Source organism: Taeniopygia guttata, chromosome 10, assembly GCF_048771995.1.
Source record: "Taeniopygia guttata chromosome 10, bTaeGut7.mat, whole genome shotgun sequence".
Lineage (NCBI taxonomy): Eukaryota > Metazoa > Chordata > Aves > Passeriformes > Estrildidae > Taeniopygia > Taeniopygia guttata.
In genome coordinates, this window is record NC_133035.1 from 2,258,667 (window position 1) to 2,282,675 (window position 24,009).

The window sequence follows — 24,009 nt, forward strand, 5'->3', positions numbered from 1 at the left end:
CGGGATTCACACCTGCAGGAGCTCGGGCTCATCCCTGCAGCGTGTCCTTGCTTGGAGCAGCGCACTGGGCTTGCTGCAGTGCCCCTGAGACTGAGCCTTCTGAAGGTTTTGTATTAAAATAGCCGAAAAAACTGCGGAAAAATGGGAATTTTGTTTGCTTTAAACCCAGCTGCTGCCAACGAGCTGCTCGTAGCATCCCTTTGGTCCCAAAGGTGGGTGCAACCAGGAGAGGAGCTTTCTTTGGGATTCTGCTGCCACGGAGCTCTCCTTGGAGCTCCTGTCCCTGCACCAGGAAGGGGCACCCCAAAACCAGGAAAACAGGGAAATTTGCCCAGGGAAACAGAGCTCAGGGAAAAAAGTAAATGCATAGACATCTCCTGGTATTTATTCCACCGGTTATAACAGTACCATGGCACGGGGACAGCACAGGAGGTGAGGGACACTCAACCGAGCACGGCACGACTACAGCACGACGAGCGGGAGACGGGGAGATGTTCCCTCGTGGCTTTGTTCTTCTCCTGGCAGGAACAAGGACAGGATGCCACCCCAGGAGAGGGATGCCAGGGCTCAGCTCGGCAACAGGGAGGGCTTTTGTCCCTCTCTGGTGTCAATTCGGGCTTCAGCACCCCCCTTCCCACAGGGATCGGATGGCAGGTCCGTCCCGGCTGCCTCCTCCCGAGGGCCCTCAAGGGCGCAGGGGTTGGTGTTCCTGGCAGGGATGGGATGGCGTTCCTCGCCTGATGGGGATGGGATGTGGGGAGGGAGGTGTTCCACACCCTGCCTCGTCCTTGCCAGGCAAATCAGAGCCTCCTGTGCATTTCTAGGAGGCTGAGTGGAAACGCAGAGGCAGAGCCGCAGCGTGAGGCCACCACTCCGAGGTCAACCACACTCCAAGGTCAACCACAATCCAAGGTCAACCACACTCCAAGGCCACTCTCCTTCCCTGCAACCCCCCGGCTCTGGCTGTGGACTCCCCCAGCTCGGGCACGGGAGGAGGCCTTGGGGTACGGGGGGGACATGCTGGCTCTTGGCTCTAACCTCAGCCCGGGGAACGAAACGAAAGCCACACATCAGGGAATCTGGGTCAGGGACTCGAGGGGTCACACAGCTCAGGAGGAGCCGAGTGACACACGGCAAGGGTGACAACGTGGCTGGGGTCCCCGCTGCAGGCAGCAGCCCCCGCCAGACCCGGCGTTGCGTCCCCTCCCTGCTCAGCCCCGTCACATCACGGAGCACTTCTCCGCCGATTGCTTCAGGTCCTCTAGCGTGGCCGAAGCTTTGTCCTTCAAGGAATCAAGGTCCAGGTTCTGGATGTTGCTGAGCTGGCCGATCACCGAGTTCTTCTCCTCCTCCTCCTCGTTGTCCTGCTCGATCATCTTGGCCAGCTCCTTGGGCAGCTCCACGTCACCTCCCACCAGCTGGATCTGGTTGTCATCCGTTTCGTTCTGGAAGGGGCCGGGAGAGAGTCAGGAGGGGGGATGGCACAGCGGGAAGGGGCTTCTGGAAGCATCGCAGGAGGGGCTTTGAGCTGGCTTCCCACTGAAAGGACCATGTGGGAAGGTCCCTGGGGGTGAGGGTGGGATGCTGATGCAGCCTGAGGAGAGCCTGGGCACCCACAGCGAGGGCAGGGATGGAAACCCACGCGCAGCACCAGCACAGACTGGTTTGCAGCTCGCCTTGCGGGGGGTTAGGCACATAATTAAACCAGACTTCTGCTTAACGACTGCTCCCACCGGCAGCCGGGATCGGCTCCGAGCCGGGAGCCACCGGGAGACTCGGGATGAGGCAGCCCGGCTGCCAAGCGGGATCAGGGATGAGCAGAAGAAACTTGTCAAAAGATGAGAAGGGACATCTTAACCACAAGAAGCAGTGAAAGGATGGTGGGGCAGATCCAAATAAATCCCACTTTCTCCTGGAGAATAATAATAATAAAAAAAAAATCTCCATCTTTTCTTTCTCTGACTTTTCTGGCTTTTGGCAGGGGGTAAAAGAATTTCTCCAGCTGTTTATTTCCTGGATATAAAAGGGGGGTGGGAAGCAGGGGGGTGAATCCAGGCTGGCTGAACAACACCAAACAATCAGAGCAATCTCACTTGGCTTAGCTGACCCTTTGGAACTAATATTAGCCCGGCTCCAATTTGGAGTATTCACCACTGAGCGACTCTTCCTGAATAAAGGGTGGGTTTGGAGGCAGAAGAGCTTGTGACAATTCCAAGAAAGGCTGAATTATCCCTTGATTAAATTGTTTTCAGTGAATCGTTCATTGTGCGGAAATTCCAAAATCGGAGTTTAGGTGGGGGACGTTCGCCAAATAATCCGAGGAGAGGAGCTGGCTAATCCAGCCAGGAAGGTGCAAGCCTGGCTGCACTCCCAGCTCCAGGGAGTCTGGGGTGAAGGTGCTTTTCCCTCACCCAGCTGGATTTAGGGGACAAAAGCGAGTGACGGGGAGATCAAGCAAGGGTGGGAGTCCACTGTCTCAGGCTGGTGGTCTGTGGTGCTCAGGGGGAAGGAAAGGGGGCAAAATTTGGGGAGAAGGATGGTTTTGAGGGGAATTTATTTGCCTTTGGGCGTTTGAGGCTCAAACCCCAGCCAGCCAAGGGGGTCCTTGTCCCTTCTGCTCACTCCAGAGCTCCATCTGGAGCTTGGCTCCCGCTGTGGCCCCGTTCCCAGCGCCGCCGTACCTTGGGGAGTCTGTACTTGTCTCGGAAGTGGGACCTGACCGTGGCTCTCTCCGCCTTGCGCTGGGCAAACTGGGCATCTCTCTCCATCCTGCGAAGCACACGGGGCACTTACCAACAGCCCCTGCCCCCCATCCCTGGGTTTGCACTCCCCCCAACCTCAGCACCCCCATTTTTTCTGAAAAACCCCACTTTCCCACAATTTCCTCCCCCCAGCTCAGCCTGGAAGGAGAAAACAACCCCATCTCCCGGGCGAGGAAGAGGATTAAGGGATTAGGGGGCTCATTAAACCCCCTCACGGTCCTGCTGTCCCCAGCGCCGGCTGCCCCATCTCGCATGGGATGTGGGAGCGCAGCGGGAGCATCCCCTTCCCTCGGGGCCCCCGGTTCCAGCCCGTGCCGGTGCCCGGTGCCCGGTGCCCGGTGCCCGGTGCCCGGCGCCGCCCGCACTCACTTCTCCTCCACCAGCTGCCGCTGGTACTCCTCATACTCCTCGCGGGTCATGCCCTGCGCCTCGGCCGGGGACTTCTCGCCCTCGCTCTTCTCCTCGCCGCCCAGGCCGCCCGTGAGGTTCTTCAGCTGTCCCCCCACCATGCTCTTCACCATGAAGGCCATGGCCGCGCCTTCGGGGGGCCGGGGGGCCGGGGGGCAGCGCGGCTCTGCAGCCGGGACAGCCGCGGTCACCCCGGGGTGCGGGTGTGGAAGATGGGGAACCCCCGAGGAGCGGGGTTAAGGGTGAGCTGGGGCGCCAGGGAGCCGAGGGATGGTCGGGGTGCCGGGATAGGGAATCACCGGGAGGCTGCGGATGGAGAGGCGGAGCGCCCGGCTAGGGAGCGGCTGGGGTTACCGGGATGTGCTCCTGGGCAGCTGGAGCGCTGAGATCCCGGGGGAATGGGGCAGAGGGCGGTGGAAGGGCCGGGATCGGGACACCGCGTTCGGAGGAGGTGGGAACCGGGGAGACGAGCTCCGGGGATGAGCAGAGCCCAGCGGAGCCGAGGTCGCGGGGAGCTGCGATGCGGGGTCGTGGAGGATGCGGGATCAGCAGAGCCAAGCTCACACAGTGCCGAATTCCCCAGGAGCCAGCATCAGCAGAGAGGGATTTCCCGGGAGGCGGAATAGCGAGTGATGAGAAGCCGGGGTCAGCAGAGCTGAGTGCCGGGGGAGCTGAGGTGCGGGTCAGGGGGGAGAGGGGCTCAGCGGGGATGAATTCCCGGGATAACGGAGAGCTGAGTGCCCGGGGTACCGGAGTACCGGGCGGTGGAGGAGCCAGGGACGGGGAGATGGGATCCCGGGGACCCGAGGCACGGGGTTATGGAGGAGATGGGGTCAGCGGGGATGACAGAGTACCGAATTCCCGAGGAGCCGCGACCAGCGGTCAGCGCAGCGGAGCTCCTGGGCCACTGGAGTACGGAGTTCCCGGGATGCCGGAGCACTGAGAGGCGGAGGAGCCGGGCTCAGCGGAGAAGAGTTCCCGGGAGGTGAGTTCCCGGGATGGCGGAGTCCGGAGCTCCAGGGATGCCGGCGTCAGCGGAGCGGAGTTGCCGGGATGCCGGGAGTCCGGGATGCCGGGATGCCGGGAGTCCGGGATGCCGGAGTGCCGAACTGCCGGGGTACCGGAGTCCGGGATGCCGGGGTACCGGAGTCCGGGATGCCGGGGTACCGGAGTCCGGGATGCCGGGGTACCCGAGTCCGGGATGCCGAAGCCGCTGCCGGGGTTTGCGCGGTCAGCGGGGCCGCGCCGCCCGGCCGCCCATGGCGGAGCGGTCCCGGCCGGGAGCGGAGCGGAGCGGAGCGGGCGCTGTGGCACCGGGGCTCGCTCAGCTCCGGTGTGTGTGTCCCCGCACGGCGGCGGCAGCACCGCCTCCCGCCTCTCCCGGCCCCGCCGCCTCCCCCCGGTCAAGCCGCCCTCCGCCGGGCGGAGCCGCCGCCGTCCCGACCCACCCCGGGGCACCGCGAGTGGGAAGAAGGGGCCCCAGAGCTCCCCGGGGACACCGGGTGGATGGAGCCACTGTGGGGGCTGCGGGGAGCCCCCCGAACACCCTTCCCTCCGTGATTCCCGGCTGCTCCATCCCACCCCGGCGCCCTTTCTCCCACTCTGTTCCCCATCCTTCGGGTCTGGCAGGAGGAAAAGCCAGGCTTGACACTCGGAACAAGCCATATGTACCAGCACCACTCACAACTGTTGTTTGCTCATCCATCCAAGGGCTGGTGCTCAAAAGTTCCCTTTATCCTATTAATGATATCCCTGGAATATTCCCATCCCTCGAAGCATCCAAGGCCGGGCTGGACAGGGCTTGGAGCAACCTGGGATAGTGGAAAGTGTCCCTGCTCATGGCAGGGGTTGGAGCTTGGGAGAGCTTTATGGTCCCTTCTGATTCCAGCCAATCTGCAACTCTGTGATTTTTATATTAATTAATACTAAAGCTGCTCTCAGCCCCCAGAGCACAGGCACAAAGGCGTTCATTGATCACCTAAATCAGGAGGATGGAGCGGGCATTGATTGTGTTGCATCATTCCCTGGCTCTCTCCAACCCCACTCCCACTCCTGCTCTTCCCTTTGACTGCAGCCGCATTCCAGGCCTTGGGGAGTGAGCAATTAATGGCATCAGCAACGCACCTCCCTTCCAGATGGCCAGCCTGGCTTTAACAGACATTTCTCCCTTTTTTCTTCTTCCCTCCTGAAAAATGAGCGCGGATCCAAACCCCAATCCCGGCTTGCGGGAAATCATTTCATTTCCGAAATATAAAGACAATCTCTGCAGATTAAAATGATGGAACAGCTGTGGAGCGACAGCACAAAGTGACAGGGGGAGGGGGAATCGGCCCATCTCCTCCCATCCCCCCCACCCAAGGTAAAATTATGTCTTAAGAGGAAAACAGATTAAAAAATAACGCGTTTTTCTAGGATAATGATCTGGCCAGCAGCTTGGCAGTCACCGCTGCTCTTAGGGATTGGGACACGCTCTTGGAGGTGACAACAGGGGATTTGTCCTGGTGAAGGCTCTCCTAGCAGAGCAGAGCCCCCTGATTGATGCCAGCAGTTCCACTGACGCTGGGATGAGGGAGGTCCCCCTGTCTGGCACAACTCCAGCGTCACCCACAGCATCCCCCACCCCGCAGGTGCCCCAGCGCCTGCTGCTCACCCCGAGCTGACAGCTCAGGAGCCTCAACAGCTTTTTGAAGTGATGATTTTTGCTTTTCACACCGATCTGCAGGCCCTCCTAAGTGTTTTCCCATGGAGAACCCATGGAAAATTAATTTTAACCCGCAATGAGCTGGCACAGCTTGCTGAGAAATAGGCTGGGAGCCACCGGGCGCTCGCAGATGTCCCACTGCCAGCAGCGTGGTCACGTTCTGGCTGCCAGGCTGGCTGAAAAGAGGGGCAGGGAGAAGGACCAGCACCCTGGTTGTGTCCTTGGCTGCTGGCCCGAGCCTTGTGTGGGCTCAGAGCAGATTTGGGATGAGGCCGGTCCTGGGAGCTTCACTCACTGTGGATTTCGCTGCGAGCAGCTATTAACAATAAGAGACTGGAAGTCAGGACCGATTTTTTCCAGCTGGGTTAGATGGGTCAGCTCCCATGGAGCCTCCCTGGCTGAGGAACTCAGAGCAAGCAGCTCCTGATGAGCAGAAGCCCTGGGCCAAGGCGAGCAGGTGGAAAGAAGCCTGGCGTGCCCCGTCCCTCGTGGCAGGGACACTCGCTCACCCGCTCGGGCTCTGCACCTCTTGCAGCCCAGGTTTTACAGGGATGGAGCAAAAGGCAAAGGAAACCTTTGGAAAGGTTTTGCAGCTCCCCCATGCCCTCAGCTCTTCCTGGAGAAGCCGGTGTCCCACCTGGAGGCAGAGCCGGGGGGACAATCAGAGGGTGCAGCGAGCTGGGAAATGATGCTTCGAGGTGGTTGATTTCCCCATTTGCTTCTCCTCGGGCAGCTGAACCGCTCCTCATCCCTGAAATATATTCAAGTGAGCGTGAGTCATCCTTCCTGCCAGGACTCCAACCTGCCCTAATGAGATGTAAATCCTTGCATGACCTATTATATTAGCTTATGCTATATCACACATCTCGGCGGATTAGACGGCGGGGAGATGAGACGTCCCCCCGCCGCAGCCTCAGACAAGACGCTGGAAGTTAAGAGGATCCTCTCTCAGCGCTGACACCTGATTTAAATTGGAAGCAAGCAGCTCCCTCTGCCATGCTGAGAGGGATCATTCCAGCTCCTCTTTGCAGGTAACTGGCTCCAAAGGCGCAGTTCCACCAGCCGGGCTCCGGAGGAGGCTCCAGGGCTCCCCGAATGGCCGTGGGTTGTAGAGGGGAGGGGAGGCTCAGTGACCTGGAGCTGCAGGGCCATGGCAATAAGGGCAGCACAAGGCCTGGTCCTTGTCAGCCTGACATGCGTTTCTAACCTTGGGAGACCCCGAAGGAGCAGGTGAGGGAATCCTGGAAAGCCGCGTGTGACGGGAGGGGAATGAAGAGGCGTTTCCAAAGCGAGCAGGCAGCTCACTGCTGCTGCTGCTGCTGCTCTGCTGCTGCTCTGCTGCTGCTGCCGGGGAAAGTCACGCCGGCCCCTGGCAGCTGATTGTCACTTCTGCTGATGGGGACAGCCACCGCCACCCCAGGACCCGCCGCGCTCGCCTCTGACCAGAGTCACCTTCGCTCCTGCCACCCACCGATGGGGACAGGGACACCCTCCTGTGCCCCCAGGGCATGGTGACATCCATCCACAGAGTCCCGCTGCTCTTAGGGACCAGCAGATCCCAAGAGTTTGAGGGAAAATATCTGGAAGGTCTTGAGAAAACCATCCCTTCAGTGGGGTCCCGACTGGGAGATCCTCGACAGGGATGGAAGCGCTGCCATGTCACTAACGGAGGGAATAAAGAAACTTTAGGATAAGGGTGTGGTAAATTACCAAATGAAATTCTTTTTGGCGTTTACTCGAACAGAACTCCATAAAGCTGGGATTTGCCTTGGCTGAGGAAGAGGGACTGCAGCTCAGCTTGTCATGGAAGCGAAACCAAAGATTTCCCTGCCCCAGGGAAGCATTCCCATGGAAAGCCACCCCACTCCTACAGAACCAAGCCTCTGAGTTCCCAAAATCTGACATCATCTTCACAGGATCAACAAATCCTAGTGCTCCCCTCCTTGCCTTGAGGTGCCCTGGGAGTCCCTGAGTGGGGCTGGGAAGCGAAGCCAGGAGTGGGGACACTGCTGGAGTGTCCCCACAATTCCCTCGGAATTCCCTGTTCTCATCTTTCTGTCACTGAGCACGGGACTGCCCAGACTCAGCATTGTGGGGTTTGGGAAGTTCGGGGTGGGAATGGTCCTGTCATGCAGAACACACACCCTGAGGGGTGGGGTTTGGGATGGGAATGGTGACACAGGACACAGAGCCCCGGTCCCAAGGGATGGGGATTTGGGGTGGGAATGGTCACACAGGACACAGAGCCCTGGTCCCAAGGGATGGGGTTTGGGGCGGGAATGGTCACACAGGACACAGAGCATTGGTCCCAAGGGATGGGGATTTGGGGTGGGAATGGTCACACAGGACACAGAGCATTGGTCCCAAGGGATGGGGATTTGGGGTAGGAATGGTCATAGTAGACAAAGAGCCTCCATCCCAAGGGATGGGGGTTTTGGGGTGGGAATGGTCATAGTAGACAAAGAGCCACCATCCCGAGGGATGGGGGTTTTGGGGTGGGAATGGTCCTGTCATGCAGAACACACACCCTGAGGGATGGGGTTTGGGATGGGAATGGTCACACAGGACACAGAGCATTGGTCCCAAGGGATGGGGTTTGGGGTGGGAATGGTCACACAGGACACAGAGCATTGGTCCCAAGGGATGGGGTTTGGGGTGGGAATGGTCACACAGGACACAGAGCATTGGTCCCAAGGGATGCGGTTTGGGGTGGGAATGGTGACACAGGACACAGAGCCCCTGTCCCAAGGGATAGGAGTTTTGTTCCTGTCACCCAGAACATGCACCCTGAGGGATGGGGTTTGGGGTGGGAACTGTCCTGTCATGCAAAACGTCCATCCCGAGGGATGGGGTTTGGAGTGGGAATGGTCACACAGGACACAGAGCCCTGGTCCCAGGGGACAGGGATGTTTTGGGGTGGGAACTGTCCTGCCCCACGGGACACACAGCCGCTGCCCCAGGGGACAGGGATGTTTTGGGGTGGGAACTGTCCTGCCCCACGGGACACACAGCCGCTGCCCCAGGGGACAGGGAAGTTTTGGGGTGGGAACTGTCCCGTCCCACGGGACACACAGCCGCTGCCCCAGGGGACAGGGATGTTTTGGGGTGCCACCAGTGCTTTGGCAGAGGAGGAGGAGGGGAAGCAGCTCCCAGCAGAGAGCCCGGCTGGCTGCGATTCCCGGCGGGAGGAGGATGCTGTGCGAGGTGAGGAAGAAGAGGGAGGTGCTGGGGGGGCTCCCAGGGCGGTGTCTGCAGCCGAGGCGTGACACAAATGCGGCCGGACGGACATACAGAGCACGTAAACAGGCACATGGGGAGAGCATGTGCTGCTCCGTGCCGCTGGTGGAGAGCAAAGGCACACACGGCCGCACACACGCAGCGTTCCCACAGGGGATCTTCCCTGCCTTGCCTTCGTTTCCTGGAGTGCCCAGAAGAAAAAAAACCCCCAAAAAAACCCAAAAAAACCCCCCAAAAAAACCACCACAAAAAGGGAAAAAAAAAGAAAAAAAATAGAGAGAGGGAGGGAGAGGTGAACGGCACGGAACGGTGATGGGAATGGCTTTGTACATCATGCTAAAAATAGTCCTTGTGATAAAGTCGATCGTGGAGGGGGAGGAGGCGCCGGCAGCGCACAGATGCCGGCGAGGGATGCCAGGGGTTGGGAAGCCCGTGCTCCCAGGATGGAGCGGAAGGGCCATAATTAGAGCTGGTAATTAGCCCCAAGCAGCGCTGAGAGAACCATGAGCCCCCCATGGCACCCCCTCTGCTCGGGATGGAGGCTCTGCCACCCCGGGAAATGAGGAGCGAGCGGCTGCTGCGGCTGGAACTGGGGTCCTTTGGAGGGATTTTTGGGTGTTTGGGGTGAGGAAGGCTCTCTGCAGCTCTAGAAGGTGGGGAAGAGCCAAAAAGGAGCCCTAATGGGGAAGAGAGAGGATCTGCAGGGACGGGGGGAGCCAGGCCGGGGCTGGAAATGAGGATTTGGCTCAGGAGTCTGTGTGGGGTGCAGGTGATGGAAAAGCCAAGGATGGGTGATTTTGGAGATGGTCCTTTCCACACGCCAAAGCCCAGCTCTCCCCAGCCCTGTCCTGACTCAGCTGGGATCCCAAGCTCCAGCCCGAGCTGGGATCAGCAGAGCTGCTGGAAGGGAAAGTTGGATTTTCCAGGGGTTTTTTACACGCCGTGTCCCCGTTGCTGGTGCCACCATTCCCTCCTGGCACGGCGGGGAGAGGTGCCCGTGTGCCATGGGAATAACGCCCCGCATGCCCATGATTCACCGGGAATTGGGGCAGGATGGAGCTGACACAACAGGGCCCAGCGCCCGTCTCGCTGCCTGAGGGAGGAGGAGGAGGAGGAGGAGGAAGGGGACATGATGCGAGCCAGCACTCAGAGCCCCGGGGTGTCACTCAGCCTGTCCCCTCTGCCCACGCTGCTGCTGATGGACAGAGCCCCAAAATCCCTTGGGATAAACCACCTGGAGGGATCTGGGATGAGCAGCTGCAGGCCCAGAGCGAGACAGAGCCAGCGGCAGGAGCAACCCTCTCCGTGTGGGGAAACTGAGGCACGGTGGTGGCAGCAGGGGCAGCACCCCGGCAGATCAGGGTTAAATTCCCTGATTTCTAGTGAAGAACGTGATTTCTTCCAGCAGCTCTCTCAGCATCCTTCAGCTACACCCCGGAGGATGCTGAGGCACCAAACACCACCCCTGAGACCAGGCACAGCCTCAAAAATGGGAAGTGTGCTGTCATTTGGAGGAAAAACAAAACTCGAAATAATCTAAGGGCTTAATAATTTTTGAGTGAGTTTTCTCCCCTTTTTTGAGCACTGGCAGGTGTCTGTCCCCAGCAGTAACCCAGGCAAGGGGACAGGAGGGGACACCGTGGGGGACAGGAGCAGAACCCTCCCCGCTGTCTCCCATCACGTGAAGGTTCTGGGTATTTCTCGCCATTCCCAAAGCCGTTTCTTGCAGGCTTTGCCTGTAAATGACTTTAATCTTCATAAGCCCAAAAAGTAAAGCTGCTTATCCGGCTGGGCCCTGCTGGAGCACTGGCAGGAACGGGGGGGACGTGGACAAAAGGAGGGGGGTCACTCCAGGGGAGAGGAAACATCCCTCATCCCATCCCATCCCATCCCATCCCATCCCATCCCATCCCAGTCCTCACAAGCAGGATGGAGCCAATTGCTGCTCACCCCCACGATTTGGGGAGGAGATGGGGGGTCCACCCCCACTTTTCCCCCTGCCAGGGGACCCCCGGAGCTGCTGGCGACAGAGGGGGGCCGAGGCGGGTGTGCCGCGTCCGTATGGAATGGTTTTTTATTACAGTTTTTAATCTCACAGTCAGTAGCATTACATGAGAATAAAGCACTGGACAGGACTGGAAAAAAAGGCCTCTGGAGACAGCATGCAAACATTGCAACGAGTTTAAAGCAAAACAACCCAAAAAATAAAAAGCGTCTGGCGGGGACGCGGCCGCGCTCTCCCGACCGGGCGGCGAGTCCAGCGTCTCCCCGTCAACCATCACTTCTGTCGCTGGGGGTTTCCTTTTCATGTGTCCGTTTCATTGGTTTATTTATTATTATTCTCCTTTTAACAACCTTCTTCTCGCTTTCTTTTTTTTTTTTTTTTTCTTTTTCTTCTTTTAATTACATTAAAAAATAAGATTCGTACTTTAGTAAAACACCCAACGCTCAGCTGGGCCCTGCTTGAAATAATAAAAAAACAACGACAAAAAAAAAAACAAACCCAAAACAATAAACACCCCCCCCCAAACTGAGAAAACAACAACAAAAAAAAAAAACCCACAAAAATAATAAAAAAAAGAGCGTGGGAGACAAAAACAAAACCCCAAACCTAGAAAATAAAAAAAACCAAAACTGACAGATTTGGAAGTTTGGGAGCAACCGGGGGAATTGCAGGGGGGGGCACCACACCCCCGGGGCTCCCTCCTGGTGCCGTGGTGGGGCAGGGGGCTGAGCACGCCCCGGGCCCCCCCAGCGTGGGTCCCCTGTGGGGTGCAGAGCCCCCCTCACAGGTAGAGCTCCTTCTCTTTGATATGCACTAGCTGTTCACGGAGCTGGTGGAAGGACGGCCGGTGGCCGGGGTCCAGGGTCCAGCACTTCTTCATCACCTCGTAGACGACGGCCGGACAACCGTCCGGAGCATCCATCTTGTAGCCCTTCTCCACGCGGGGCACCACGTCCTTCAGGGGCTGGGGGAGATTTGGGGTGTCAGGGAGGGGCTCTCCCCAAAAACTGGGGCTCAGCTCCCCCCCAGAGTCCAGCCCCTCGGAGCTGGAGTTTTGTTTGGGAGCTCGTCACTCACAATTCTCGGATAAGGCACTCGCCCGAAGGAGTAGATTTCCCACAGGAGGATCCCGAAGCTCCACACGTCCGACTTGGTGGAGAATTTCTGCAGGGAGGGGAGAGAGGCCCTGTGAGCAGGTTCAGGTAGGCGTGTGGGATCTACAGTTCCACAGAAGATTGTGGGCTTTGGGTGGGGGAATCAGTAGTGCTGTAGAATTCTTTTGTTGGATAATGGTTTAATAAAAATACGGAGCTCAATCGAAAGCTATGCGTATGATCTTTTGCTCTGCTTGCTTTTAGCCACACAGATTTGCCAGTTAGCCAAACTAAAACAAATGTCTGGGTGACTTCAGCTAATGCTCCAGATTTAGATACCATTTGTTTGTGCAGCACGACCCCTGAGAAACCATTTTCCACCTATTTGGTTGGTGTGCCGGTAGATGTTTGGCTGATCCCAAAAGATACTCAAACAACTGTATCAGGTACATTTATGGGATCATCCCCAAATAACCCTTGGATTCTGGTGGATGCATGGGAACAGTGAGCTCCTCACCTTCCCAAGGCATCTTCAGAGCCTCAAGAATTACAGATCCTTGGCTCTATGTACATGACCTAACGTGTAAAATTTAATTATATAGGGAACGATCCATCTTTAGCTAAAGATGTTACTCCCTTTCACAGCTGATTTAAAAATCAGACCTCATGGTGCAACTGTACTTCTTTAATTCAATCTGCATTTAATGTTTCCTTCCAACTCTGGAAGGAAATGTTTCTTTATTTGTGGAGACAGGGTTTGGCCTGCTATCCCAGCACACATCACAGGATCAAGGGTGACAAGGGATCTCCCCCACCCTCAGGGCAGCTGCTTTTGGGGTCAGACAGCGGCGGGTGGCACTCAGGCACCATCTCTGGGACAGCCTGAGAAGTTCCCCCTTCCTGCAGCTTCCCCCATATCCAAGGCCCCTCTGCTCACCCACCTTTTCTCTAAGTGCTTCTGGCGCTGTCCACTTGACGGGCAGCTTGCCCGTGTCCTGTGTGGAGGAGGCTTCCTTGGTGAGCCCGAAATCGCTGACCTTGGCGATGTTGTCCTCCGAGACCAGCACGTTCCGCGCCGCCAGGTCCCGGTGCACGAAGTTGTTGGCTTCCAGGTACTCCATGGCTTCACAGACATCTCTGGGAGGGGTGGGAGGCACAGGGGGGTTGGCAGGGCGGTCCCAAGGCGCGGGTGGGGCGGGTCAGGGTGGGGGACATGGCCTTGCCTGGTACTTACAAGGAGAACTTGAGCAGACAGTCTGCCCCGAGCACCGACCGCCCACGCGACCGCAGGTAGTCTACTAGGCTGCCCTGGAGGCAGGCATGGACAGAGAGATGGGGTCAGCAGGGCCAGCAGCCCACCTGCTGCCCCTCCTCACAGGGCAGGAGCAGGGCATGACACCCCTCCCTTGTGGGGCAGGAGCAGGGATGATGTCTGTCCCTTGTGGGGCAGGAGCAGGGATGATGTCTGTCCCTTGTGGGGCAGGACCAGGGATGATGTCTGTCCCTTGTGGGGCAGGACCAGGGATGTCCATCCCTTATGGGAAAGGACCAGGGATGATGTCCCTTTAGGATGGGGTAGGATCAGGGGAGATGTTCCTTTAGGATGGGGCAGGACCCAGGTACGCTGTCCCTTTAGGATGGAGTAGGACACAGGAGAGATGTCCCTCTAGGATGGGGCAGGACCAGAGATGATGTCCCTTTAGGATGGGGCAGGACCAGGAGAGATGTCCCTTTAGGATGGGGCAGGATCAGGGGAGATGTCCCTTTAGGATGGGGCAGGACCAGGGATGATGTCCCTTTAGGATGGGGCAGGACCAGGAGAGATGTCCCTTTAGGATGGGGCAGGATCAGGGGAGATGTCCCTTTAGGATGGGGCAGGACCCAGGGATGATGTCCCTTTAGGATGGGGCAGGACTAGGGGAGATGTTCCTTTAGGATGGGGCAGGACCAGGGATGATGTCCCTGTAGGTTGGGGCAGGACCAGGGATGATGTCCCTTTAGGATGGGGCAGGACCCAAGGATGATGTCCCTTTAGGATGGGGCAGGACCCAAGGGTGATGTCCCTTTAGGATGGGGTAGGACCAGGGATGATGTCCCTGTAGGATGGGGCAGGACCCAAGGATGATGTCCCTTTAGGATAGGGCAGGACCCAAAGATGATGTCCCTTTAGGATGGGGCAGGACCCAAGGGTGATGTCCCTTTAGGATGGGGCAGGACCCAAGGGTGATGTCCCTTTAGGATGGGGCAGGACCCAAGGGTGATGTCCCTTTAGGATAGGGCAGGACCCAAGGGTGATGTCCCTTTAGGATAGGGCAGGACCCAAGGGTGATGTCCCTTTAGGATAGGGCAGGACCCAGGGATGATGTCCCTTTAGGATGGGGCAGGACCCAAGGGTGATGTCCCCCCTCAAGGGGCAGATCTGGAGATGCCAACCCCCGCTGGCAGCCAGCGATGGCACATGGGACATGTCACCTGTGGCCACCACCGTGGCCCCAGCGAGACCCGGCCCAAGCTGGCATGACCCAGCTGTGCCAGGGTGAAGCCCAGGGGCGTGGTGGGGACAAGGGGACAGAGGGGCAGGGCACGGGGGAGGTCTCACCTTGGCCATGTACTCGGTGACGATGTAAAGGCCACTCTTCTCCTCCACAATCACCCCCAGCAGCTGCACCAGGTTGCTGTGTCGGAGCTGCCTGCGCGGCACAGGGGGGCTCAAGGCAGGGGTTTGGGGACAAGAGGGGTGTCAGGGACCACCCACCGCTGCTTGCAGGGACAGAGGTGCCCCCTCCCTCACGCTGTCCCCCCACCGAGGGCGACACTCACGTCATGACGGACGCCTCTGCCAGGAAGGCCTGCGCGGTGGCGTCGTTTTTAATGCACTTCACGGCGACTTTGTTCCCCCGGTAATCCCCCAGCATCACGTCTGCAGGCCAGGAGAGACGGGCACAGGAGGCACTGGGAAGCATCCCGGCCTCCTGGGGCACCCTGGGGGGGCTACAGAGGAGCCCCCCAACATTCAGGGCCGCCACGGGCTGGGGACAGCGGGCTCACCTCCGAATTCCCCTTTGCCAATGATCTGTAGCAACTTGAGGTCCTTCATGTTGAGGGCCCAGCCGCCTGCAGGGGGGAGAAGGGGCAGTGAGGGGGTGCTGGGGGTCCCCGGGGGCAGGGGAGGGGGCACGGCCACTCACTGCGGGAGAACTCGTCCTGCGCTGCCACCGTGCCCTCCATCAGCTTGGGTTTGATCAGGCGGGTGCAGAGCCCGTCTGCGTCTGTGGTGTAATGCTGGGGGGACACGGCGGGGCTGGGTGACACCCTGGCATTGGGGGGGTGACACCCTGGCACTGGGTGGGTGACACCCCGGCACAGGGGTGGGTGACACCCCGGCACAGGGTGGGTGACACCCTGGCACTGGGGGGGTGACACCCCGGCACTAGGTGGGTGACACCCGGCGGGCTCTGAGGTCCCACCAGGTGGCAGCACGAGGCCATGGACAGCCCTGGTGGCAGCCCAGGGTCCTTGTCCCTCCTCCTGTCCCTGTCCCCAGCATCGGCAGCCCAGGGGACGAGCACCCGCTGCCCCCCAGGCCCCACACCTGCAGCCCCTCACGCTCTGATGTCCCCGGCTGGACACACCAGCAGGGACCTCACCTCCACCAGCTGCATCAGGTTCTCGAAGTAGACCTCCTCGTCGATGCTGAGCTTGCTGGAGGAGTAGATGATGCGGTAGTGCTCCACCTTGCCCTCGCAGCTGACGCACAGGGTGTAGTCCCCGGGGTAGTTGGTGCTCTCCCGCACCAGGAACAGCCCCGTCTCGGGGGGGTACAGCAGCCGCTCCGCCTGCTCCCGCGTGATCTTCCCGTGGAACCACCTGCAGGGCCACGCAGGGCGGGCTGTGTTTGCGTGTGGAGCAGCTTTTGGCCCTGCCTGCGTGGGGACGGTGCTCCTTGCTGTCCCTGTGCTGTCCCTCGCTGTCCCCGTGCTGTCCCCCCACCCACCCTGTGACACAGCTCCTTCCACCATCCTGCTCCCCTCCTCCTGGCCCCAGCTGGGATTCTGTCCCTCTGCACGCTCCCAGGAGGTTCCTCCTCCAGCCTGGCAGTCCCTGGCAGCTCTGGGATGCAGCAGGAACATCAAACCAGTCTGTCTCCCTTCCCTCCTGTACAAACCCCATTCCAACCTTCCCTCTTCCCCCCAGCTGCCTTTACAACCCCAGCCTTGGGTAAAAAAAGCAATTTAAAACACGACCCAACCATCCAATCACCTTCCCAGCCATGCAGGCAACTCCCAAACCACTCAGAGCCCTCCCCAGCAGCAAATCCATGCTGCTGCCCCTTGTGCCCTCTGAGGAATGTCCCTTCTGCTGGGACACAGTTCTGGCCACAGGGATGCCACCTCCCTGGCTGCTACTCACGGCATGAGGCTGAGCTTGATGCCAGCTTTCACCCCTTCCCGCTTCTGCACGTAGTTAGCAGGAATGATGCCCTCCCTGCCCACCTTGTTCTTCGCCTTGTACCAGTTGGGATCCTGTGGGGACAGCGGGATGTCACCACGAGCCCTGCATCCCACCTGAGGAGCTCTCTGAGCCCTGAGCACCCCTGCAGACCCCTCTGTGGGGACAATGGGATGTCACCACGAGCCCTGCACCCCACCTGAGGAGCTCTCTGAGCCCTGAGCACCCCTGCAGACCCCTCTGTGGGGATAGTGGGATGTCACCACGAGCTCTGCATCCCACCCGAGGAGCCCTCTGAGCCCCAAGGACCCCTGCAGACCCCTCTGTGGGGACAGCGGGATGTCACCACGAGCCCATGGCCCCTGCATCCCACCTGAGGAGCTCTCTGAGCCCCAAGCACCCCTGCAGACCCCTCTGTGGGGACAGTGGGATGTCACCACGAGCTCTGCATCCCACACGAGGAGCCCTCTGAGCCCCAAGCACCCCTGCACCCCCTTGCTGCTGCAGGAAGGATGGGGTGAGCAGCACTGGGGTTGGTGCAGGAACCACCAAACCCCAGTGCTGGGTTCACTATGATCCCCCTCCCAACCTGCTGGGCATCCCAGAGCCCCCCAAACCCAGAGCTCCCCAAACCCAGAGCCCCCCAGACCCAGAGCCCCCCAAACCCAGAGCTCCCCAAACCCAGAGCCCCCCAGACCTAGAGCCCCCCAAACCCAGAGCCCCCAAACCCAGAGCCCCCAAACCCAGAGCCCCCCAAACCCAGAGCCCCCCAAACCCAGAGCCCCTCTTTTCCCTCCCCTGCTGCCTCTCCCATCCCTCCTCCACCTCCCGGGGGGCGCTCGCCTTTTGGAGAACCCTTAATTAACGAGGCCGTGAATTAATTAACCGAGCTCACGGCCCAATTCACGCCCGGTGGGACCGGCAGGAGCAGGGGCTGTCACTGGCACGTGTCACGGGGCGCAGGGACACGGGGAGGGGACACCTCACCTTGGTGACAGCGACGATGGTGAGCACGTCTCCTTTGCTGAAGGGCAGGTCCTGCTCGGCGGTACCGTGGAAGTTGTACTTGGCGATACATTCTGTACCGGATGGCCACACGGCCTGGCAGGAGCAGGGGGGGCCATCAGAGCTCTGCCTCAGCGTGTCACCCACCCCTGGCACCCCCTGGCACCCCCTGACCCTGGGGACCCCCCTCGCAGATGAGAACACAAACAGGGTCTACTTAAACCAAGTGTCCCCACGTCCCTCCCGAGCGCTGGGGCCGCCTCTGTGGGGCTCCATCCCCTCCTCTCCTCACCCAGAGCTTACCTGCATCCCTGACATCTTCTCAGGAGGGTGGGGGAGCGACTCTCACAGGGGGGACACGTCACTTGGTACCATGAGACCTGCACGGGGGGGAAAAGGACGGCTGAGACAGCGGGAATGAGGTGCAGGGAGCATGCAGCACCCCCCAGAGGATGCTCCCAGGCCAGGTGAACATCTCTTCTCCCTCCAAGAACAGGTCCTGCGTCCGAAATATCCCCAAACTGAGGTGGAAGTGGGAGCTCCGGGCCTGCTCAGCCCCTGCAGGGGGGTGGGAGCAGCTGCTCACCCGGATTAGGAGGCATTTGCACGGATCCAGCTTCTTAAAAACTGAGTTTTTGAGTGCAGCATCTGCATCAAGGAAAAGTCCAGCACAGCATGGACGGGTGGAGATGCCCAGGGAAGGGAAGGGAACAGAGATGACCTCCAGAATGTCCATCCCACTCCTCTCCCAGGCCACACAGCCAGAGCCCTGCTCTCCCTGGTGACCCACACGCGGAAACATCCAGCCCTGAGAGCTTCCCAGGCCTGGGATCCAAAAGAAATAAACCAAAACTGCTCCCTGCAGCATAAAAACCGCTGGGACTCTGGAATGTGCAGCTCCTAAAGCCCAGGGGGATGTGCTGCCCGGGGTGCTGTGCTCTGGGATGGGTGTGTGGGAGGGAGGGGAACAAACCCGGCTTTATTCCCGCACGGGATGAAGTCAGCGGCCCCACAATCAAACCAGCCTTTCTTGGGCTGGGGCAGCGGGGTGGTGCTGGGCTGGGGGTACAGAGGGGGGGACACAGGCAGAGCGACCCCCAAAACCCACCCAAACATTTCGGAATTCATCACCTCCATTGGGGTCACCACCGGCAGCCGTGCCTGGGAGTATTTTGGGAAGGAGGAAGTGAAACGAGGGGCAAGGCCGAGGACAGGAGGAGGAAGGAGATAAGGGGCAGAGCTGCGGGAGGAAGAGCGCGGTGAGAACGTGGCCCTGTTTCCACCACGTGCCCCCAGCGTTCCGGAAAAGGCGTCACGCTGCCACCCAGCACCTTCCCCCAGCGCGGGGACACGGCGCCCAGCTTTTGGCAGACATCGAGGCTCGGGTGTTCACCCCAAAAACAGAGCGTGGGCACCACAGCTGGGTGGGTTTCCTGGCCAGCCAGCCCGGGGACAGCTGGAGATGGCACCCAAAGCCAGCTTGGTGGCACCTTGGGGACACTGCCAGGAGTGCCAGGAGGCAGGGGAGGGCAGAGCCCGGCAATTCTGGGCTGGGGAGCACCAGCTGGGACCCACAGCTGGGAGCAAACATTCCCAGCTCCACCCAGAACATTCCCAGCTCCAACCCCCTGCCCTTTCAAGCTGATTTTTGCTTAAATTCTGGATTTATACCTGGCACTGAACAAAAATTTCAGCCAAGGGTCTGGATCCCACCGGTCTGAAACGCAACAGCAGCAAACCAGGGAATAAACTCTGTTCTAAATCCTGGGGAGGGGTTTAGCTGGCGCCTGGGAGGAGGTTTGGGGGGCATTTCCCATCGCTGGGGCTTTCAGCCCTGTTCCCCATCCCCACGAGGACACCGAGCACAGGCTGGTTCTGGGTGTTGCTCCAGCCCAAAGCCCTGAGTCAGCGCTTCCCACCGGCCAGGCCTTACTTCCAAATAGCCAAAAATCAGCAGGATGGAGGTTTTTGGGCATCCCTTGCACCCTGTGCCACATTTCCCACCCTGTGCAGGAGCTGAATCCTCCCAGTCCCAAAGGCCGCTTGTTTGGGCTTTCAGCTCACGGATGTCACCAGCATTTATATTTGATAAATGCAGCGAGGATGCAAAATTCATAGCCTGCCTTCACACAGAAAATTTCTTTTCCCTGCTAAAGAGGAAACTTCCTGAGCAAACCCCACCAAGAACACGCTCCAGCCAGCCCAGGCTTTTTCATCTTCCCGGACCGTGGGTATTCATGGCACAGGACCGTGGCATTGTTATAATTACACACAATAAATCTGCCTTTCAGTTTTAAAGAGGGAGGTGGTTCCAACACCACAGCCCCACACAGGCCTTCCTCTTCCGAGCTTCATTTTCTTTTTAATTGTTGCCTAATTTCTGCCTCAAAGCCGAGACTTTCCGAGGAAGAGGAGGAGGAGGAGGAGGAGGAAACCACACGGGGCAGCTGCCAAGCAGCCCCCCAAAGGCCTCATGTGCCAGCCAGCGGTTCCAACCCGGGCCAGCCCCGGCCCCGTGCATCCCTTGGGATGCTGGGCTGGGAGAAGGACGTGGAGATGCCGCCAGAGTGGATCCAGGGTTTCCAAGCAGCATCCTGAGCCTGCCGGGAAAACACGGGCATCGCCCCTTCTCTCCTCCAGGAGGATGTGCAGCAGCACATGAAAGAAATTAATAATAATTTTAAAAATTAGCCAGGGAGCAGCTGGGTGGATTGGGCAGAGCTGAGTGCTGGGTTTGGCTGCTCCCAGCCCTGCCAGGCCAGGGTTTGCTCCTTCTGCAAGCTCCCCACTCCCAAACTGGGGCTCAGGATGTGCTCAAAACCAAAACCCAGCTCCCCTGTTTGCCCAGCAGAGCATCCTCCGTGCAGGAGCCCCAGGGAGGGATCTCAGCCCCCAGGGTCCATCCCATGCCTCCCCCAAGGCCCTGCTCCCAAATTTCCTGTGGGAAGGCCGGCCCAGCAGCCAGGAGCCAGGCAAGGCAGGGCAGGTACAGCCAACACCTCTGAGAATCCAAAGGGCACCGGGAAATGAGCTGGGCACAGCGTTCCTCTCAGTAATCAAAATAAAATCCAGTCGTGCCAGAGCCACGGGCGGGCTGGGAGAGGAATTTGGGACCTCCACGGGGTGGGCAGATGCTGTATCTCGGTTTCAAACCCAAGCAGGGGATGGGGCAGCACCTGCCCAGCGCCAGGATGACTCTGTTGAAATGAAGTTTGGCTGTTGATGGCACAGAAGGCTCATTCCCAATGGGAACAGGTGTGTGGGCACCACCCCCGCCCACCCCCTTCTGTGCATCCTTTTTTTTTTTTGTTTTTTGGGTTGTTTTTTGAAGTTTAGAGGACTTCACCGGGAGGTGAAGTCCTCTAAACTTCAAAAAACAACCCAAAAAAAAAAAAAAAATCCCAAACCAACCCCAAAGCAGACAACATCCTCCCTGCCTCTGAAAGATGTTATCTGCTGTTATTACAACGAACACCTACGATTACACTAATCGAAAGAAAAATGTTCCTCCTTCATCTCGCTCGCCAGCACGCAGCGTTTCGGAACTGCTCCCCCAAAGCAGCCCCAGCCAGGCGCCCTGCTGCAAAAAAGGGGGGAAGGAGCTTCTTTTTCAGGGTTTTTTTAATGCTTTTAGAAGGGAAAGAGAGGATGCTGCTGGTCAGAGAGCTGGAGGCACCTGAGGGACAGGTGGAGGCCTGGAGAGAAGCTGCTCCCAGCCCCACACTGCAAAGAGGATTTCCTGGTTCTCCTTCACCCTACAAAAACCTCAGCAGGGCGACTTTCCACCAAAAATCACCCCAGTTTCCCCTTCCCAGGGGCTGTCACCCGGGGACAGGGACAGGGCGTGGAGAGGGGCACGGGAAGGTTTTTTCAGCAAACACTCGCTCAAAACCGAAAAGCCGGGGGCAGGCAGTGGTCAAAGGGCAAAGAGGCACCCCAAAAGTCCCTGGCTTTGCAGGGGTTACCCCACGGCTCCATCACTCCCACGCCGTGCTGCTCCACGAGGGAGGATGGGGATGCTCCCAAAACCTCCCGCATCCCTCCGGGACCTCTCCGGACACTCCCTGCCTGGCCAGGATGGGGCCCTGCTCCTGCGTGGCTCCAGAGGGAACAAAATCCTCCTCCTCCTCCTCCCGCTCCCCAGACCTCGCACCTCCGATTTGCCTTTTTTTTTTTTTTTTTTTTTCCCCGACTTTCCAATTTTTCGGGGGACTTTTTTTTTCTTTTTTTCCGCCCGATGGCACAACCCCTTTCGCTCTCGCTAAACCAACGAGCAACAGCCGCGGCTATAAATAACCCGCCGACGCCTTAGTGCCCAAAAGAAAAAAAAAACAACCAAAAAAAAAAACCCAAAAAAACAACAAAAAACAACAACAACAACAAAAGCCCCGAATTTTCAAACATCCAAAGCAACACCGCGCCGCCAAGCCCCGGAGCAGCCGGCTGCCCGGGATGTTCCTTTGTACGGGATGGGGATGCAGCGGCAGCGCAGCCGGTACCCCGGCGGGGCTCGGGACCGCCGCGGCATCCCCGGGCTGCGGCGGGGTCGCGGGACGGGAAGGGGGTCGCGGGTCCCCGGGGACCGCGGCGGGAGCGGCCAGCGGGGTCACCGGGGGTCAGGCGGGGCCGGACCCGCGCCCACCCCCCCATCCCCACCCCATTGTCCGCGCCCGGTGCCGCCGCCAAGACTCACCGGGCTCCGGGCAGGGGCGCAGCCGCCGCCGCTGCTCCATGCGGCGCCGCCGGGGCCTCCGGGCTCGGCTGGGCCGCCGGGGGGAGCGGGGGGGCGGAAGGGGCGGGGGAAGCCGGAGCCGCCGCCGCTGCCGGAGCGCGGCGGGGCCCAGCGCGGTGTGAGGGGCGCGGGGAGCGCGGGGGTGGCGGGGCGGCGGGGCCGGAGGGACGGAGCGAGGGAGGGACGGAGGGACCGAGGGACGGAGGGACGGAGGGAGCGGCGCCCGGAACCGGAGCGCCCCGAGCGCAGCGCGCATGCGCCGCCAGCACCGCGCCGGCGGCGGGGCGGGGGCACCGGGAGGCGCGCGGCGCCACCTGGCGGTCACCGCCGGTAGCGCCACAGAGCGGGGACAGGGGACAGGGACAGAGGGACTGAGGGACTGAGGGACAGAGGGACTGAGGGACAGAGGGACAGAGGGACTGAGGGACTGAGGGACAGAGGGACTGAGGGACTGAGGGACAGAGGGACTGAGGGACAGAGGGACTGAGGGACTGAGGGACAGAGGGACTGAGGGACAGAGGGACAGAGGGACTGAGGGACTGAGGGACAGAGGGACAGAGGGACTGAGGGACAGAGGGACAGAGGGACAGAGGGACAGAGGGACTGAGGGACTGAGGGACACAGGGACTGAGGGACAGAGGGACTGAGGGACTGAGGGACAGAGGGACAGAGGGACTGAGGGACTGAGGGACAGAGGGACAGAGGGACAGAGGGACTGAGGGACTGAGGGACAGAGGGACAGAGGGACAGAGGGACAGAGGGACTGAGGGACTGAGGGACAGAGGGACTGAGGGACAGCGGGAATGAGGGACTGAGGGACTGAGGGACAGAGGGACTGAGGGACTGAGGGACTGAGGGGACAGAGGGACTGAGGGACTGAGGGACAGAGGGGACAGAGGGACTGAGGGACAGAGGGACTGAGGGACAGAGGGACAGCGGGACAGAGGGACAGAGGGACTGAGGGACTGAGGGACAGAGGGACTGAGGGACTGAGGGACTGAGGGACTGAGGGACTGAGGGACTGAGGGACAGAGGGGACAGAGGGACTGAGGGACTGAGGGACAGAGGGGACAGAGGGACTGAGGGACAGAGGGACTGAGGGACAGAGGGACAGCGGGACAGAGGGACAGAGGGACTGAGGGACTGAGGGACAGAGGGACTGAGGGACAGAGGGACTGAGGGACTGAGGGACTGAGGGACTGAGGGACTGAGGGACAGAGGGACTGAGGGACACAGGGACAGAGGGACTGAGGGACTGAGGGACAGAGGGACTGAGGGACAGCAGGACAGAGGGGACAGCGGGACAGATGGACAGCGGCGACATTGGGACCTGCACCGGCAGCGGGAACGGCTCTCGCACCGGGAAGGGCAACGGGAGCGGGACCCGCACCGGGAACAGAAATGGGAGCGGCAGCTGGAGCCGGACCCGCACCGCGACCGGGAGTGGAACAGGCAGCGGCAACGGGACCCGCACCGGCAATGGGAACGGGACCCGCACCGGCAATGGGAACGGGACCCGCACCGGCAATGGGAACGGGACCCGCACCGGCAATGGGAACGGGAGCTGTACCGGCAATGGGAACGGGACCCGCACCGGTAATGGGAACGGGACCCGC

General features: G+C 59.9%; 2 protein-coding genes across 3 annotated transcripts; both read right to left on the reverse strand.

Moving 5' to 3' along the window:
• Positions 1-363: 363 nt before the first annotated feature.
• Positions 364-4,511, reverse strand: CPLX3 (complexin 3). Its single transcript, XM_030281384.4, has 4 exons — positions 4,025-4,511; positions 3,132-3,336; positions 2,682-2,769; positions 364-1,445 (listed from the first exon to the last, which is right to left on the reverse strand). The coding sequence occupies exons 2-4, from the start codon at positions 3,290-3,292 to the stop codon at positions 1,221-1,223; spliced, it is 474 nt and encodes a 157-aa protein (XP_030137244.1). The 5' UTR covers positions 3,293-3,336; positions 4,025-4,511; the 3' UTR covers positions 364-1,220.
• A 7,253-nt stretch (positions 4,512-11,764) lies between these two features.
• CSK (C-terminal Src kinase) lies at positions 11,765-22,493 on the reverse strand. 2 transcript variants are annotated; one of them, XM_030281328.4, is made up of 13 exons: positions 22,355-22,493; positions 17,965-18,041; positions 17,644-17,757; positions 16,618-16,730; positions 15,855-16,074; positions 15,396-15,489; positions 15,256-15,321; positions 15,028-15,127; positions 14,807-14,897; positions 13,442-13,515; positions 13,149-13,344; positions 12,191-12,277; positions 11,765-12,077 (listed from the first exon to the last, which is right to left on the reverse strand). In XM_030281328.4, exons 2-13 carry the CDS (start codon positions 17,977-17,979, stop codon positions 11,895-11,897), a joined length of 1,353 nt encoding a protein of 450 aa, XP_030137188.1. In that variant the 5' UTR covers positions 17,980-18,041; positions 22,355-22,493; the 3' UTR covers positions 11,765-11,894. The 2 variants fall into 2 exon arrangements, with proteins under 2 accessions (XP_030137188.1, XP_072790025.1); XM_072933924.1 differs by lacking the exon at positions 22,355-22,493 and adding an exon at positions 18,248-18,266.
• Positions 22,494-24,009: the final 1,516 nt, after the last annotated feature.